The 17988-nt window shown below is 42.9% G+C and overlaps 1 protein-coding gene across 2 annotated transcripts in view; it reads right to left on the bottom strand.

Moving 5' to 3' along the window:
* EGFLAM (EGF like, fibronectin type III and laminin G domains) overlaps positions 1–17988 on the bottom strand; it is a 197702-nt gene that overhangs the window by 101465 nt on the left and 78249 nt on the right. For both annotated transcript variants that reach the window (XR_008685426.2, XM_055422153.2), the window contains exons 5-6: positions 13585–13702; positions 11887–12022 (exon numbers count right to left, since the gene is read on the bottom strand). Coding sequence is in view for 1 of the 2 variants with exons in the window: in XM_055422153.2 (XP_055278128.2) it covers positions 11887–12022; positions 13585–13702 (254 nt within the window). In the remaining variant the exon portion in view is untranslated. The remainder of the gene's footprint in view (positions 1–11886; positions 12023–13584; positions 13703–17988) is intronic.

Raw genomic sequence — 17988 nt, 5'->3', positions numbered from 1 at the left:
TTGTCTTATTCATTTCTGTGATCCTTGGAATGTCTGCATGATCTTTCAAAATGCAAATTCTATCAGTCCCTTTCCTGAGTGACACTTCCCAAAGCTCCCTATTCCCTTCAGGACAAACATGAGATCCTTTATAAAGCCTTTCCTGCTCCAAACCTCACTTACCTACCCAGGCTTCTCTCTCACCACACAGAGCTCCAGGCTTCTAAAAAAGTCCAAGAGCATTTTCTTTTTGCCTCCAAGACACTGCTAGAGTAGTTTCTTGTAGCCTGAACCATCCATGCTGCTTCTTCTCTCCCCTTGTGCCTGATTACCACTGATGTATCCTCCTTGGCTCCTCTAAGAAGCCTTCCCAGATTCCTTCAGTACTGGGTTAAACGTCAAAGTTGTGCTCCCCTAGGCCCCTGGTCCCCCACCCCTGCCCACAACACTCACCACTCTGGACTCTGCTCCTCTGCCTTCCCCACTGGACTGTCCAAGCAAAGGTAGTAGCTGATTTACCCCAAAATCTCTTGCACAAGCTTTGCACACGGAGGATACTCAGTATGTACATGTTCGAATGAATGTGTGCACACAAGGATGAATTGAACTGAACCGAAATATCTTCAGGCTTGGACATTGGGAATAACATGATGCCCTAAACCAGAGGGTGGCAAACTTCAGCTGGCTGTCAGTTCTTATAAAGTTTTATTGAAACACAACCACACCCATTTGTTTAGGTATTATCTATGGCTGTGTTCCTGCTACAAAGGCAGAGTTCAATAGCTGACACAAAGACCATACAGCTGCCAAAGCACAAAATATTTCCTACCTGGCCCTGTAGAAAGAGTTTGCCAACCCTTGGTCTAAGACAACAGTCTTTAACCTTGTTTGTGCAACTTTAACCATCTGTAGAAGCCTGGAATCCCTTTTTAGAATAATATCTTTAAATGCATAAGATAAAATGCATAGGATTACCAAGGAAACCTATACCAGATTAAATATACTAGAAACAATGACCAAAACAAGAATAAAATTATGATGTCAATATACATATCATTATACTTCTTCATTAATGCAGCAAATAATACCTAGAAATGGGTTCATTAATTGCAATAATTTCATCATAGTAATATGAATAAATGGAATTTTGAGATACATGCAACAATTGTAACGGGATAAGAACATATCTATGATTCTAAAGATGACAAAGGCATAGGAATTGCTAGTGCCACTGCATTTGACTACATTTGTATTTGAATAAATTAAATTTCAGCTGGTAAAACTAAGGATGTAATTTTTGTCCAACCAAAGTTCAGGGACCCCTGGCCTTCTATCCATGAACCCTTTGGGGACACAGGTTAAGCACCCTGCTTTAAGATCCCATAGATTATCCAGAATGAACACAAAGGAGTTAAAGAAAACCTCACACTCAGGAAGGTCTCTAAGTCTCTCTCAATTTTACAGACTTGGTTTCAGGCAGGATTTTGAACTGCAGAGGAAGTCCAAAACTGCTAAGTAATCACAGTCAAGGAAAAAAAACAAAAACGATGTATTATTTGACCTTCAGCTTTCTTCATTTATGAATTGGTTCAACCCAACCAAACGACAGATGGATAGAATGGAGTAATGATAAACTCAGCTGGCAACTTGTCCCTGGCGGGGCAACTAGAGAGCTCACTTTCATTTACAGTTTACAAATGACTCCCAATGCTGGTATGCAAGAATTCGATTTGTGTCACCTCCCATCAATCTGACCGGGGATTACATCAGGAAAGCTCACGGTAGGAGGCAATGAAGCTTTAAGCGATCAATTTGTAGAACTGTAGGTGAAACTTCTGCAAAAACATTCAGAATCGCCCTTCCTTTTGAGCCTGGGTGGAGAAACTTAATGGCTTCCAGAATTTCTAGGACTGGGCACCACTCTGGAAGGTGGTTCTGAGATTTGCAATTTGCAAACTAAAGGTAAAAAGAAGGAATTTTTCACAAACCAAAACTTGTTAACATGAAATGGTAGCTGACATCCAAACAAGCCTATTCTTGTTTATTTCTGCTTCTACTGTTGGTAGCAAGGAAGGTTCATAATTAGCACAACTTTCTTAATACTTTCATGAAAAGAAAGGGAGTTTTGTTGTTGTTGTTTCCTATTCTCTCCAAAATTAATTAATTGTGTATGGAAAATTCTTTAAATATATCAAGTTTATACTTTTGGGGGCAGGAAAACCAACACAGAGCCACATCACTGTTGCTCTTGCCCAGTTATTGCTATGAACTCTAGTGAAACACTATGAAACAAGCTGGCAATTGGCAATTCACTTGCCTGTTATAAACTCTCCAAAATACAAGTTATCATTCAATATGAAATAAAATCACAATGGGAGCCTTCAAGTTAGTCTTATACATTAGGTATTATTTGAAGTGTTACCACAAACCGCTATCCCTTTCATGATGAGAAAACAAAAGCAATGAACAACTTCGGACTGGGGGGAAGGAGAGGAGACACGTGTGCAGATCCAGTTTGGGTTTTGTCTGCTTCTTTTTTCTATAGTTGTTAAGGAAGGATGTTCGTTAACAGTTGTGGCCTTGGAAATTAGTGCTAAAGGATTCATTGACTCTCCTGTGACTAGTGCTTCCATGTGGCTCAGGGTAAGGAAAAGAATTGACACTTAGAAACATCCTTCCACAAGCCACTCTTCTAAATATTGTTCGTGCTCAGTTGCTCAGTCTTGTCTGACTCCTTGTGACCCCGTGGACTGTAGCCCACCAGGCTCCTCTGTCCATGGAATGCTCTAGGCAAGAATACTGGAGTGGGTTGCCATTTCCTTCTCCAGGGGATCTTCCCTACCCAGAGATCGAACCTGTGTCTCCAGCACTGGCAAACAGATCCTTTTGCCACTGCACCACCAGGGATGTAGACATCTAGTTATCTTCACAACCCTCCTGAAGTATCCACTATTGTCATCCCTACTTTACAGCCAAGGGAAGTAAGGCTCAGAGGGTTAAGGATCTTGCTAACGTGGCAGTTAGTTGTTGACATTCTCTGGATTCAATCCCGTGACTGCCTATGTCCAAATGTTCTCCAGCACCTGTTTGACATGTGGTATGTTTCCTCTATGTTAGGTATCTTATTCCACAGAGCGGAGCAAGTCAAGATATTACTTTCATGTCCTGGCAAGGAAAACAGACACTGAACAAATAATTAACTACAAGTGTGCTAAGTGTTCGGAGAAGGCAATGGCACCCCACTCCAGAACTCTTGCCTGGAAACTCCCATGGACGGAGGAGACTGGTAGGCTGCAGTCCATAGGGTCGCTAAGAGTCAGACACGACTAAGCAACTTAACTTTCACTTTTCACTTTCCTGCATTGGAGAAGGAAATGGCAACCCACTCCAGTGTTCTTGCCTGGAGAATCCCAGGGACGGGGGAGCCTGGTGGGCTGCCGTCTATGGGGGCGCACAGAGTCGGACACGACTGAAGCACTTAGCAGCAGCAGCAGCAGCAGTGCTAAGTGTTGCTTGTAAATGTAGCAGGTATACCTAACCTCGTCTGAGGTGGGGGCAGGGATTCAGGGAAGGCTTCCTAGAGGAAGTGGTACTTAAGCAGGGGAACTGAACGATGAACAAGAGCTAGTTAGCTAGGTAAAGAAGTAGAAGAACCATCCTGCTATAAAGGAAAACAGAAAAGACCTATCATAAAAGCTTTACTAAGAATCGTTTGCACTGATTGAGCACTTACTGTATAACAAGTGCTGTTCTGTGCATTATGTATGCATTAACTCATTTAATCTCATAACAACTCTGTGAGGTAAGGAAATTATCTCCATTCTTCTATCTGAGGCACGGAGAAGTAATCTAACTAAAATCTTATGGTTTAAAAATGGTGGAGACTAGCGTTGGACAAAGAGGCAAGATCACAAGGACAGAAAATTAGAGTCATCAGATTTTAGAAGTCAAATTGTTCAGCCTTATTTCACATGTAAAAAAGCTTAAAACGGGAATCAAGCCACTTGTCCCCAAGATTAGAGGCCAGCTTACAACTGTGCCTTCTCATTCCACATGTGGACAAACTTGAACCCAAGAGACGATACCAAATACTGGACTGTAAGACTCAGTTCTGAATAGAACACTTCCTTAACGCTCAAAGACGGTGACCTTGACCATGAGTCACACCATGCCATCCCTTAAAACTATTCAAGAAAAATCCAAAATCCATTCAGCTTCCACTCTGAATCCCAAACTTGATCTTCATTTCAGGAACAGTCTTTGCAGGGTCAATGCCTAAGAAGAAACTAATTAAATTCACTTGCTACTTATAGCCTGAGGAAGTTGATGATGGGATGGAAAGACAGATGATGACTTTTGACAAAAATATCAATTTGTAAAATAATTTTCAAAACCCACCCAGGTGTGCATGACCTTGAGATTCTCAAGTAAAACCAATATGTAGACATTACAATTAGTTTAAAAGCAGCTCTGCATGAAGATGAATTTTGCAAGTCTTATTAGGGAAGGCATCTGCAAGGGACCAGGGAATTATTTAGGCAGAAAGGTGTGAAAGAGAAAAGAGAGGAAGCACTTCTCTTTCATATTTATTAGTATTCCTGTCTTGGGTTGAGATTTAGAGATCATTTCTTGACCTATGTCCCTAAAACACACAGAAATATCTTGAATTTTCACATGCACTCAAAATTAGCCTTAGTGGACTTTTTATTGAAAATAGTTTTATTGAAGATTACTGAAAAGAGTTTTAATCTGCCCTTTCTAACAGTGGACAGTGCAAAGCTCTGAAGCAATTTTAACCAATCAGGTTACACCTACAGAAAAAGCTAGCAGTGAGTTCCCTGCATACAAACCTTCAAGTTGTGAACTTTCAAAATGAGAACATGTGTTCGCATGGCCAATCATGTAAGTTAGTTCACATGTCTGGTATCACATGCATGTATCCGCTACAAGTGGCTGTGTTTTTGTGTACTTTACTGTATAGGATACAGTAGTACAGTATCTTTCTTTCAAGCTCAGGATGTCCAGAAGCAAGCACAAAAGCAGTGGTGATGTAGCAGGTACTACTGTACTTTCAAGGTACTGTACTGTAAGATTAAAAATGTTTTCTATATTTTTTATTTGCTTTTTATATATTATTTTTGTGAAAAATGTTATAAACCTATTATAGTACAGTACTATATAGCCAATTGTGTTAGTTGGGTACCTAAGCTAACTTTGTTGGACTTACGAAAAAAAATGGGATTTACGAACACACTCTCAGAACAGAACTGGCTCATATGTAGGGGATTAACTGTATAGGTAAGTTAAATAAAAACTATTTTCACCTTTAACAAACTTGATAGATAGCATATATGGAACATGTTACCTCAACTGAAACTTCAAAGGACTATTTTTCCAGGCCTTTGGATTTTCATTGCCACCATAGTATACATTTTTTGCTTATGAGAAAAACACTTACCCTAGGGAAATTCTTAGGCAGAAGGAGGAAAGTTTCTCAGATATTTATAGCCAAAATATTTCAAAACATAGGTAGCTATATTTATGCTTAGTTCGTATTTTAATGAACACTAAGATTGCTGCCCACAAAGAAATTTTCAGTATCGCTTTAGAAATAAAATATCTTTCCTACCTCAAATGCATGGTTTTTCTGTTCTAGAAAAGCAGGAGGAAAAAGTTTTAAAAACATTGCAAAATATGTTACAGCCTGCAGGCTTACTTAGAATTTGCCTCTTCAAATATTTTCTACACTGATTAAAAATTTAAAATCTACTGTAAATAAGGAAGCTAATGAATAGCCCTCAGGGCAACCGTGGGAGAGATTATGAAGATTACTCTCCTCTGAAAGCTTCATCCTGCCTGAGTCAGAAACCAAACCTCATCTCTGATACTGAGAGGGCCTGTTTAAGGTGCTCATGTGTAGGTATCCTCCAATTTACAGGAGACAGAAGCTGGATGGGGAACAAAACTTTGCTTGGTCCTAAAGCCCATAACTTAAGAGAGCATCACAAATACATGAAATGTCCAAATGGAATTCTCCAGGCAAGAATACTGGATTGCCATTCCTTTCTCCAGGGGCTCCTCCCAGGAATTGAACCCGAGTCTTCTGCATTGCAGGCAGATTCTTTACTGTGCAAGCCACCAGGGAAGCCCCCTTTCAGAGCATCACAAATACATGAAGTGTCCAAATACGAACAAAACTAGCAGAAAAGCAGTCAGTAGCCCATCTACAGGTTAATCTTCTATTAGCCAATTAAATATTTCCTCAGACTTTTTTAGTCTATTTTGTAACAGTGCATTTGATATCATTTTCCTTGTTGAATAAGAAGAGCAACTGATGTATAAGCGCCTACCAAGACAGAGGACTGGAATCTCATCTTCCAGTGACAGAACTCAGGCAAGAACTTCACATTCAGGTAGGTGAAACCTGAGGATCAGTTCAGTTCAGTTCAGTTCAGTTGCTCAGTTGTGTCCGACTCTTTGCGACCCCATGAACCACAGCACGCCAGGCCTCCCTGTCCATCACCAACTCCCAGAGTTCACTCAAACTCATGTCCATCGAGTCGGTGATGCCATCCAGCCATCTCATCCTCTGTCGTCCCCTTCTCTTCCCGCCCCCAATCCCTCCCAGCATCAGACTCTTTTCCAGTGAGTCAACTCGTCGCATGAGGTGGCCAAAGTATTGGAGTTTCAGCTTAACCTGAGGATAACCACTGGCAATACACTGATTCTACAATTTCTTAGCCTTGAGATGTCAAATGCCTGCCTCTTGGATATAAAATAAACTTTTTGGCTCACACAGAGACCTGTCACAGGTGTTTCTGTACACAGGAGGTATCTGGGCAAAAAACAATTCAATGTTAAGCATTAAACAGACCTCTCTGGGAAAAAAGAAAAGACCTCCAAAGTCTCTCTCACACTAACTGCAGTTTCTGATTGAGAGTCCAGGAAAGCTCTCTCTAAACACATATCCTCAGGCTCTCACTGAAATGGGATAGAGCCTGAGATGTTTACAAATGAATGTGGGGATTTATTTTGCAGCAAAACGTTAAATGCACAAGCTGCGAGAGCTTTCTTTCTGGAATAACAGCAAACAGCAGCCTAAGATGAGGCTTCCCATTTCCTCAGCCAGCAGGGCTCCAGGCGGGCTGAGTCCATGCTTACCTCTCCAAAGGTGGATCAAACGCGAAGAGTATGTGGGGCTTTGTAGAAAAAGCACTGGGCTGGAAACCTGGAGACTTGAAGTTTAATTTTCATTTTGTCCCTAACCAGTCATTTTACCTTGGCAAAGCAACTTAAGCAACTGAGTCCCAATTTCTTTCTTTGTAAAGGGGAAATAGTGGCATGGGGGAAAGAGGAACATATAGAATGTCTACTATGAATAAACTTTTTGAAGACTATAAGCAACAATTCTTCAATGAGGGTCACATTAGCTTAATATTACAGATGAGGAAATGGATGTTCTGAGATAAATTAACTTGACTAAGAATACATATTCGGAAGAGATAACAGAAGCAGACTGCCTCTGGTTCCCAGATCTGGAACCAGAAGCTAGCTTTCCCCACTCCACCATATTCCATTTGGAACACTTCAATTTGAACCTAGCTTTCCAGGACACTGTAAAGACATACTTGTTAAGATAAATGTAAAAAAAAAAAAAAAAATTAACAGTTTGTTAAAATGGTATATACCTTTATAAAGTATTTATACATAGAATTTGGGGCCCGAGTCCCTCAAATGTTAGAGGTAATAACATTCTCAATGTTAAGATGCATTTTTTGTTGGAGAAGAATTATAATTGTTAACTGTAGGTACACCTGACCTGCCTTTTGAGAAACCTGTATGCAGGTCAGGAAGCAACAGTTAGAACTGGACACAGAACAACAGACTGGTTCCAAATAGGAAAAGGAGTACGTCAAGGTTGTATATTGTCACCCTGCTTATTTAACTTATATGCAGAGTACATCATGAGGAACGCTGGGCTGGAAGAAGCACAAGCTGGAATCAAGATTGCTGGGAGAAATATCAATAACCTCAGATATGCAGATGACACTACCCTTATGGCAGAAAGTGAAGAGGAACTCAAAAGCCTCTTGATGAAAGTGAAAGAGGAGAGTGAAAAGGTTGGCTTGAAGCTCAACATTCAGAAAACAAAGATCATGGCATCTGATCCCATCACTTCATGGGAAATAGATGGGAAAACAGTGGAAACAGTGTCAGACTTTATTTTTGGGGGCTCCAGAATCACTGCAGATGCTGATTGCAGCCAGGAAATTAAAAGACGCTTACTCCTTGGAAGGAAAGTTATGACCAGCCTAGATAGCATATTAAAAAGCAGAGACATTACTTTGCCAACAAAGGTCCGTCTAGTCAAGGCTATGGTTTTTCCCGTGGTCATGTATGGATGTGAGAGTTGGACTGTGAAGAAAGCTGAGCGCCAAAGAATTGATGCTTTTGATCTATGGTGCTGGAGAAGACTCTTGAGAGTCCCTTGGACTGCAAGGAGATCCAACCAGTACATTCTAAAGGAGATCAATCCTGGGTGTTCATTGGAAGGACTGATGCTGAAGCTGAAACTCCAATTCTTTGGCCACCTCATGCGAAGAGTTGACTTACTGGAAAAGAGTCTGATGCTGGGAGGGATTGGGGGTAGGAGGAGACAGGGACGACAGAGAATGAGATGGCTGGATGGCATCACCGACTGGATGGACATGAGTTTGAGTGAACTCCAGGAGTTGGTGATGGACAGGGAGGCCTGGCATGCTGTGACTCATGGGGTCGCGGAGAGTCAGACACGACTGAGCGACTGAACTGAACTGAGGTACATAACACCCATATACACCTTACACTCCTTTAGATTTTTGACATCGACAAAGTTCTTTCTTGTATGTGAATTTACTTGGCCCTCCTCTTGATGCACTATCAGGTAGGAAGAAGTTATCACCCATATTTATTTATCACCCATATAAGGACATCGTAGTCAATGCTTTTGGGGCCTGTGTCACCTGCCCTTGTTCTGATTCAGCAGCAGCTGCGATACAGTTTCCTGTGAGCCCAACTTGCCTCTCAAGGCCAGCATAGAACCTAAAGCATACACTGTGCTCACATCACTGCTCCTTCAATCCCTAGACCTACCTCCTTAATCCACAGGCCAGCCAAGCCTGGAAGGGTGGGAAGTTTTACCAGGGAAAAATGGCTCCTGTCTTTTTGATACTCAAATTCAAGAGGAAATCTGTGCTCCAAAGAGACCTCCATGGAGTCAGACTCCTTTAGAAACCCCATTGCCTATAGAAGTGACTTCTGTAACACAAGTCACGTCCTCCATCGCCCTCCTGACTTTCTCATTCCCTCTCCAAATAAAGTAAACTATTTTTACCCAAGTCCTCTTAAAACATTCTCCTTTCGGAGATTTCAAACTGTAGAAGGCGTTGTGTGTGACAAAGGAGGTGAAGTGACTTACACAGTGCCCCCTGCTGGTGGCAGAAGAGGCAGCAAGCACTCCCTTCCAGTTCTGGTTCTAAAACCATCCTTCATATTCTGCTTTCATTTGTTGGCACAGGTTGTTGTTGTTTAGTCCCTAAGTCATGTTCAACTCTTTTGCAACCGCATGGGCTGTAGCCCATAAGGCTCCTCCGTCCATGGGATTTCCCAGGCAAGCATACTGGAGTGGGCTGCCATTTCCTTCTTCAGCGGATCTTCCCGACCAAGGGATCAAACATTCTTTACCACTAAACCACCTGGGAAGCCCACATACAGGTCAAGAAACTGTAATTTTCACCTTTTACCAATATGTCAGACTTAAATTTTTAAAAAACACAGGCTTTACCACAAAATTAACAGTAAATGATAGCCATCATCTTTGCTGGAAGTTACAGAGATGACCTGCTAGGCTACTATGAAACATGTATGTTGTCATATGTGAAACGAATCGCCAGTTCAGGGTCGATGCATGTTACAGGATGTTCGCGGCTGGTGTGCAGGGATGACCCAGAGGGAGGATAAAGGGAGGAGGGAGGTGGGAGGGGGGTTCAGGAAGGGAAACTCATGTACACCTGGGGTGGATTCATGTCAATGTATGGCAAAACCAACCAATATAATATTGTAAAATAATTAGCCTCCAATAAAAAAAAAAGAAAAACATTGCACATTTTTCAAAATTTGAAAGTATTACATTTTGCTTTTCTTGTGTTAGACAAGTAAATTAGAAATTACAAGTTTCACTCTAAGTTTTACAGATGCGAAAGCTAAGTTTTAAGATCTTCTATTGTTGCAGTTTTACTACTGTTTGAACCAGGCTTAGAATCTTTCTACTCCAGGCACATTCCAGGCTTTGCCGACCAAATCTGTTCAACAGCAGGATTATAGATTATCTTCAATGAAGGGCATTGGTCTGGAACTTTGCTGAGAACATCTTTTATTTATTTTTAAAATTTCCCAGCATCTCTTCCTCCCTTTTCCATTAATTGCACAATTTTCCTTTAAGGATGCAACCTTAAGGAACCCTCAATTCGTATCCTTCAGATCTGACTGACCCACCAGTCCTTAGTTCCAGTACTCAGAATGTAAGTGCCTGGCTAATTAGGATCCTTTTCTCCTTGGCCACTATGATTGGGACTGGAGCTTGGCCAACTAGAATAAATACTAAGGCTCTAACGGGTCCACTGAGAAAGAGCCACTCTTCTCCAGTGGGGAGTCAGCCTAGTAGACAGCAAGCCTTCAGTGCCTGGTGGCCATCTTGCCACACTATTAGAAGAGCCTGAAAATAAAGCCAATAAAGGGGGAAAAACAGCACAAAGATAGAGACAGACAGACTGCTGATGTGACACAGAGTTTGCCTTCCTCAAATTTAGATTTGTCACAGGACTTGACGATCACAGGGACCAGTACATTATGGTCTTGTCTTTCAAGCTTCTGCCACTAGCAGTTCAATAAGTCCCTCCTGAAATGAGCTCTGTACTCAAGCATTAAAGAGACTCAGTGCAGGACTTCTCTGAAGAAACAAATATCTGTTTTCTACTACCAAAAAAATTGGCTAGGAAGTCAAGAAACAGAAGCAGAGCTAATCAAATCCTGGCAGAATCCTTTGTCCCAGCTTCAGAGAGCCTCGGGAATGAGGTGCTAAATAAGTCTCTTTATGAATCCATGAGCAACTAGCCTCAGACAAACTCTGTCACTTTTAATGTAGAGAACACCAACTCCACAAACTTTGTTTTCCTCAGCTAAGTGCTCCATTCAAAATTCAGCTGCAACTAGAGCTCAGAGGAAGAGTCCTAGATGGGGAATTACTTTTGCTCATTGGTTGGTTGGGGTGCTCTGATTTTTGTTTTTGCTTAAAATTACATAGCAGCATTGAGAATCCATGTTTTTACACCTGTAAGTTCGTAGAAGAACTTCTAATCACTCTTCTACCCTCTGATGAGCTGAATATGAGAGCTGGAGAAGTAGATGAGAGAAAAAAGCTGAAACCAAACCAAGAAACTTGACCCACAGCAATATGGATGTAAAGGAAACAATGCATTGCACTTGCTTTTAAAAGTTTTTTTTTTTCCTCTCCCTCGAGAAAAGTCACCATCAAACATACACTTCAATCATAATATTTCAGAGCCAGGGAGTTACGTTCTGAGCTTGAAATGCAGTGGTGAGCTTGAAAAGCTTATTGGCAGTGGTACCTCGGGAGTTTTCAGAGCCTAGAACAGTCTGACTAAGGCAGGGTAATGGGGAAGAGGTAAGGTGAGTATAGATAGGTTTACCAGATGACCCACCATCAAAGAAGGCTAGAGACTGGTGTTGGCCCAATTCAGGCCTCCAAGGCTTTGTCATCTCTTCAATACACATGCAATGGAGATTTCTACGGTGTCTGGATACCTGAGGTCAATATATTTGGCTTTTGAATGTGACACACAGACTTACCTGGTGAATTCCACAGAATAGTACTGAATAGGAGAGCTTCCTTCACTCTCTCCAGGTTTCCAAGACAGGGCCACCTCAGAATCAGAAACCACAATAACGTGGGGCTGCTGGGGTGCTGTTGGAGGCAGGCAGGAATCTAGGCAGGACAGCAAACAACTGGAGTTGGCTGTAGTCTTTGCTGTTGGAGAGGTTTCATGTATCCAAAAAACATGTGCTTTCTACAACCTAAATGTCTCTGTTCAGAACAGCTTCTCAAAGTCCAAACCAAAATGAGCATACACCCCCAAATAATAACTGGATTCTCCACTGGATTCATATAAGGTTTATCAATGAGAGCTGATCTTCCCTTCCTCCCCAAGCACCCCTGGCTGGAAATCCGACTAAGTTAAATTATGTGCAGACTATTGACCCCAGGACACACAGTGTTGTGTACCCTTTAAGACCTCTGTGCGCCTGTTGGAATTGATATTTACTTGAAAGTGAAAGCTGCTCAGTCATGTCCAACTCTCTGTGACCCCATGGACTATACAGTCCATGGAATTCTCCAGGCCAGAAAACTGGAGGGGGTAGTTTTTCCCTTCTCCAGGGGATCTTCCCAACCCAGGGATCAAATCCAGGTCTCCTGCATTGCAGGCAGATTCTTTACCAGCTAGGCCACAAGGAAAGCCCAAGAATACTGGAGTGGGTAGCCTATCCCTACTCCAGCAGATCTTCCTGACCCAGGGATTGAACTGCGGTCTCCTGCATTGCAGGTGGATTCTTTACCAACTGAGCTATCAGGGAAGCCCCTTGATATTTACTTACGAGGAACATTAAATGCTTAATGTAATGGCACTTACTTTCCACTCTTCTGTGTGTGGATCTCCTCCCTTCCCCTCACCCCCATCATCAGAATACATACCAATGGTGGGACATCTGGAAAAGCTCTCATGTGTGAAGATGTAGGATGAGTCTATCACCCCAAGGTCACTGCTGTTACTATTTTCATATCCAGACTTTCACATCTGCCAGCTTTACACTATTGCTTCAGCCAGAAATATTTTTCCTGCCTCCTCTTCCTAGCAAAATCCTATGCAGATTTCAAAAGCCAGGCCAAAGATATGGTTCTTTCTGAAACCCTCCTAAGCCCTGGGGTGAGGAAGTGCTCCCTCTGAGTGCTCCAGAGCCCTGAGTGGACTCAGATACACCAAGTTACATGCTAACCATGCACCTCTCCCTCCCCAGGGAGCTCCTGAAAGCAATGATGCTTTCAGACCACCTTTGTCCCCCAGTACCCACCGCACCACCACCTCAGTGAGCATTTGTTAGATTTCCCTGGCCTGTAAAATCTTTTTCCACCCCTCTTCCTCACCTTCTTAATTCCCACTTACTTATCAGATCTCTCTTAGTAGTTACGTCCTTAGGGAATTCTTACTGCACCTCTACACTGGATCTTACAAAAGAAGATCTTATATCATGTTGGAAACACTTGTCACTATCTATGGCCACACACTAAACAGATAATATCTTGACCCATCCCGCTAAGTTTTAAGAGGGCAGGGGCTGTGCCTGTTTTTGTTCACCACTGAATTCCCAGAGCCTAGTATATAGCACAGTGCCTGGCACAGGGTCGGTCCTCATTGGTATATACTGAACGGAAGAATGAATGAATAGCCCTAAATAACAGTTCTTATTATTAGTGAATCAGGCCCATTTTACCTTGGGGCAAAGTGGTAACGTGCTGAGGAGAGCTAAGCCGCCCTTTGCCAGTTTGGCTGTAAGCTGCCATGTTCACGCGGTATTCAGTGCCTGGTTTCAAATCTCCGATCACCTCCTCCTGTAGATGACCAAACATGAAATGCATCAATGATCAGAAGTCCCTTTGAGGCAAACCAGACAATTTCCATGAGGGTGGCATCTTGAGGCCCTTGTGAAATTTGCTTGGGAGATTGTTCTGCCTTCTCTGTGTGCATGTGGACTCAGTCATTACAGCCATGTCTGACTCGGTACAACCCTGTGGACTGTAGCCCACCAGGCTCCTCTGTCCATGGGATTCTCCAGGCCAAGAATACTACAGTGGGTTGTTGTGCCCTCCTCCAGGGGATCTTCTTGACCCAGGGATCAAATCCACATCTCTTATGTCTCCTGCATTCGGAGGCAGGTTCTTTACCACTAGAGCTAACTGGGAAGTCCTTTGCTTCCTCTAAGATTGGCCAAGTATTTTAATTTGCAAAGAAAAAAGCACCATGATGTATTTCCGAAGACTAGTGAATTACGTTTTATTGGAATATATACACTGTCCTAGAACTAGGACTCATTCACCTTATCAGCTGTTGCTCTTAACATCTGAGTTCTTCAATAAGAGTACTAGGTTGCTGGAATTCAGGTAAGGAGCTTTTCCAGGGTTGGAATCCCCCAGCCCTTTCTTTCCATTTGCATATCACCGATGCTCAGGTCCTAGCCACAACAGCAAACTGAGGTCTTGATTTGCATCCGTAAAGGAGGGACTCAAACTTTGGTTCCCAAATTGCCTCAGAATCACCACGAGGGCTTCTTAAAACAAATTGCTAAGCCTGGCCCCCAAGGTTTCTGATTCAGTAAATCTGGGAAGCAGTCTGAGAATCTGCATTCCTAAGAAGTTCCCAAATGATGCTGCTGGTGGGTCACAGTGGGGTCTTCCCTGGTGACTCAGATGGAAAAGAACCTGCCTATAGCGCAGGAGACCTGGGTTTGATCCCTGGGTTGGGAAGATCCTCTGGAGAAGGGCATGGCTACCTACTCCAGTATTCCTGCCTGGAGAATCTCATGGACAGAGGATCCTTGCAGGCTACAGTCCATGGGGCAGCAGAGTTAGACATAACTGAGCGACTAACACTTTCACACTGAAAACCACTAGGAGGGATGAGGAATGTGTGTGTGTGAATTTCACCTACACAGAAGCCTTGACCAAGAAGCCCCAGTTGAAGTGGACTCGCTCCATCTTGAGGCTTGTGTGTGCTTAGTCGTTCAGTCGTGTCTGACTCTGTGCGATGCTCTGGACTGTGGCTCTCCAGGCTCCTCTGTCCATGGAGCTCTCCAGGCAAGAATACTGGAGTGGGTAGCCAATCCTTTTTCCAAAGGATCTTCCTGACCCAGGGATCAAACCCAAGTCTCCTGCATTACAGGTAGATTCTTTACCATCTGAGCCACGGGGGAAGCCCCAACTGGAGGCCACAGTGCTATACAGTAAGTGGGAGCCGAGGTTGCATTGGTCTCAGCACGTTGTAGTGAAGATGATACTGACGTAGAATCTACCAGTCCTGGGCTTGACTCCTGACTCTGACACTTATGGTTAGCTTCAGCCTTCAGATTAAATACCCAGAGCATCAGTTTCTTCCTCTGTAAATGGAGATGATGGATAACTATCTTGCACAGTTACAGCATTTGGGGTAATGTATGTAAAGTTGCTGGTTCCAAGGCCATCCTCAAGAAACAGGATCGTAATGATTACTGTCTTGGTCATAGGAACGCCTCCTCTTCTCCACTTACCTAGGTCCTACCACTTCTCTGAGGTCCAAATATCCCCTTGACACCTGACCATACAGACTCAATCTTACCCCACTTAGTGTTATGCCACTAAATTAGCACTTTCATATATTAAAATTTTTACTATTTCTCCCATGGGATTACAAGCCACTTGAGAGCAGGCATCCTGTCTTTTATTTCTTCACAACATCCCCTGCAAATGACTAAATATTCATTGTTGATAAAGAGAACTAATCAACTGATTAGTTCAACATAACCAAAGCTCAACTATCACTCCTCCTCCAACCACCGAAAACAAAGCAAGAAACTGCTTCGCTGTTGTGTTCTCTCCCTCATTACCCAAACCAGAAATCCTCAACACTTGTTCACCCCTGCTCTCTAACCCTCATTCAATCGAGTACCAATACTCTTTCATATCACACGAATTTGTCCATGTAGTTTTATCGTCACAGCCATGTAAGTCCAAGTCCCCATAATGATGGCAATGCCTCTGACTCTCCCAGCCTCCAATACTTTCTGCACATCCAATCCGGACTCCACACTGCTAGAGCAATTTTCTTAAACCCCAGATCTGATCACGTCACTTTCCACTTACGATACCATCTTTGCGTCCCCCTGGTTATTCTTCCAGCATCATCTCGTGCCACCTTCCTTCCTTAACATTCTACATTCCAGTCATACTGAAGAACTTGGCAGGGCTCAAATTTATGCCATTCAATTCCTTGCCTCTGGGCCTTTGAACCTGCTGCCCCCTCGATGTGAAATGCCCTTCTCTCCATGTCTGCCTGGCTCATCCTTCATGACTCAGTTCAACTGAGACATTACCTCATTTCTCTGACCCCAGACCCCAGTCTGGTTAGGTGTCCCTCCTCTGTGCTTCCCTGGTGCCCGTGGTGTACCTCAATGCAGCCACACTCACCTTAGACTGTAATTGCTTATCGGTCACCTTCTCCCCACCCACCTGAGGGCACAGGACAACTTCGTATTCCTCTGGCATGCCAAAGCTTAGAATAGCATTACGAGACACGGAGCAAATTTTCAAGCAATGCTTTTATGATGAACGAATAAATGAACTAGTGAGTGAATGGAAGAAATGAAACCAAGATGCCTGACATGAACAGATTACCGCATCAAAAACCAGCTTCTCCTAATAACCCCTCCAACTGGATCATCAGCTTCTATATCTCTGCCCTAGACCTGGAGTTAGTCATGCACAGACAAGGCTGACTTCCTTTTATCAATCTGTCCCCAGTCTCATCCACATGCCTTCTGGACCTGCTCCCTCCTTTCATTTCCTTTGAATCCTTACTTGGGCCATTTCTACAGCCTCCGGGGTGGGGGGGTGTCTCCCATCTTCCGTCCCTTCTCTCCCCAACGACTCCATCCTACATGTAACTGCATGAAGGGTCTTTGCTGAACATATGGTCCTGTTTTTCCAGGACTATGGCCCCCACCCTCACCCTTGCTCTAATTCTCTGCATCTGTGCATCCTAGTTCTACCATCTGTCTCCTGATTGCATGTTCAAGTTGGGCGGTTAAGAGGCTGGAGGCAGCAGGTGTATACAATACTGCTGTCTCACTCCTCTCCCAACTGCCACTCCCAGGTTTTTCCCAGAGAAGCAGAAATACACTTTCAAACCAATCCAGTGCTCTCACAGGCTTTTGCTTTAGAATTCTTTCCTCCCATGAAGTTATTACACTGTATGAAGTATGGGGGTGGTGATGTGGTTTTATAGACTACTGTAGATATTAGCTATGTGTCAATACCAAACACAGCTACCATTAATTACCATTTATTGAGTGTTTTCTCTGCTCCAGAAACATACTGCTGCTGCTGCTGCTAAGTCGCTTCAGTCGTGTCCGACTCTGTGCGACCCCATAGACGTTAGCCCACCAGGCTCCCCCGTCCCTGGGATTTTCCAGGCAAGAACACAGGAGTGGGTTGCCATTTCCTTCTCCGCCAGAAACATACAGAGCCTGATTTAATTCTTCCATCAGCCCTATGAGGTAGGTAACACTCTTATTTTCCTTTCCGGAGGAGAAAACTGAATCTCTGTAAAAGTGAATGATTTGCTCAAGGTCGTATATTTATTAAGTGGCAAAGTGGGGATTTGAACCCTGCTTTGTTTGACTCCATGGACAAACTTCTAATTGGATAATACATGAGTGAAAAATATTAAATAGTATTTAAATGAACAAAAATTTATAACATAAACACTGAAGATCAGATTATTTTATCTATAAACAAGGAAATTTATGTTATCAGAAATGTAAAAGTGATCATTAAAAATCAAGGGAAATTACACTAATAGAAGTTCTTAATGTGGATGAAAAAACAACTAAATTTTTTGTTAGACATGGAATTATTGGTATGACCTTTAGCCCAGGTATATTCTGAAAGGTGAAGTGTTACCCTCCCAGGAACTATTTCCAGTCTTTTCTGGTCTTTTCCTGAGCTGACAGGCTGGTAGGTGAGCATAAGGGAGTGAGGTCAAAGGGACTGAGTAGCTGGGGTTATTAAAAGAGAAGCTGGATTCAGTGCTTTAACCATCTCTTCTTTCTCCTGCATCTCTCCTTCCAAATGGAATCCCTCAGAAT

This window comes from Moschus berezovskii, chromosome 18 (assembly GCF_049115385.1).
Source record: "Moschus berezovskii isolate FMDL1 chromosome 18, NW_MosBer_1.0, whole genome shotgun sequence".
In the NCBI taxonomy this organism is placed as follows: domain Eukaryota; kingdom Metazoa; phylum Chordata; class Mammalia; order Artiodactyla; family Moschidae; genus Moschus; species Moschus berezovskii.
This window is presented reverse-complemented; position numbering and strand designations above follow the sequence as displayed.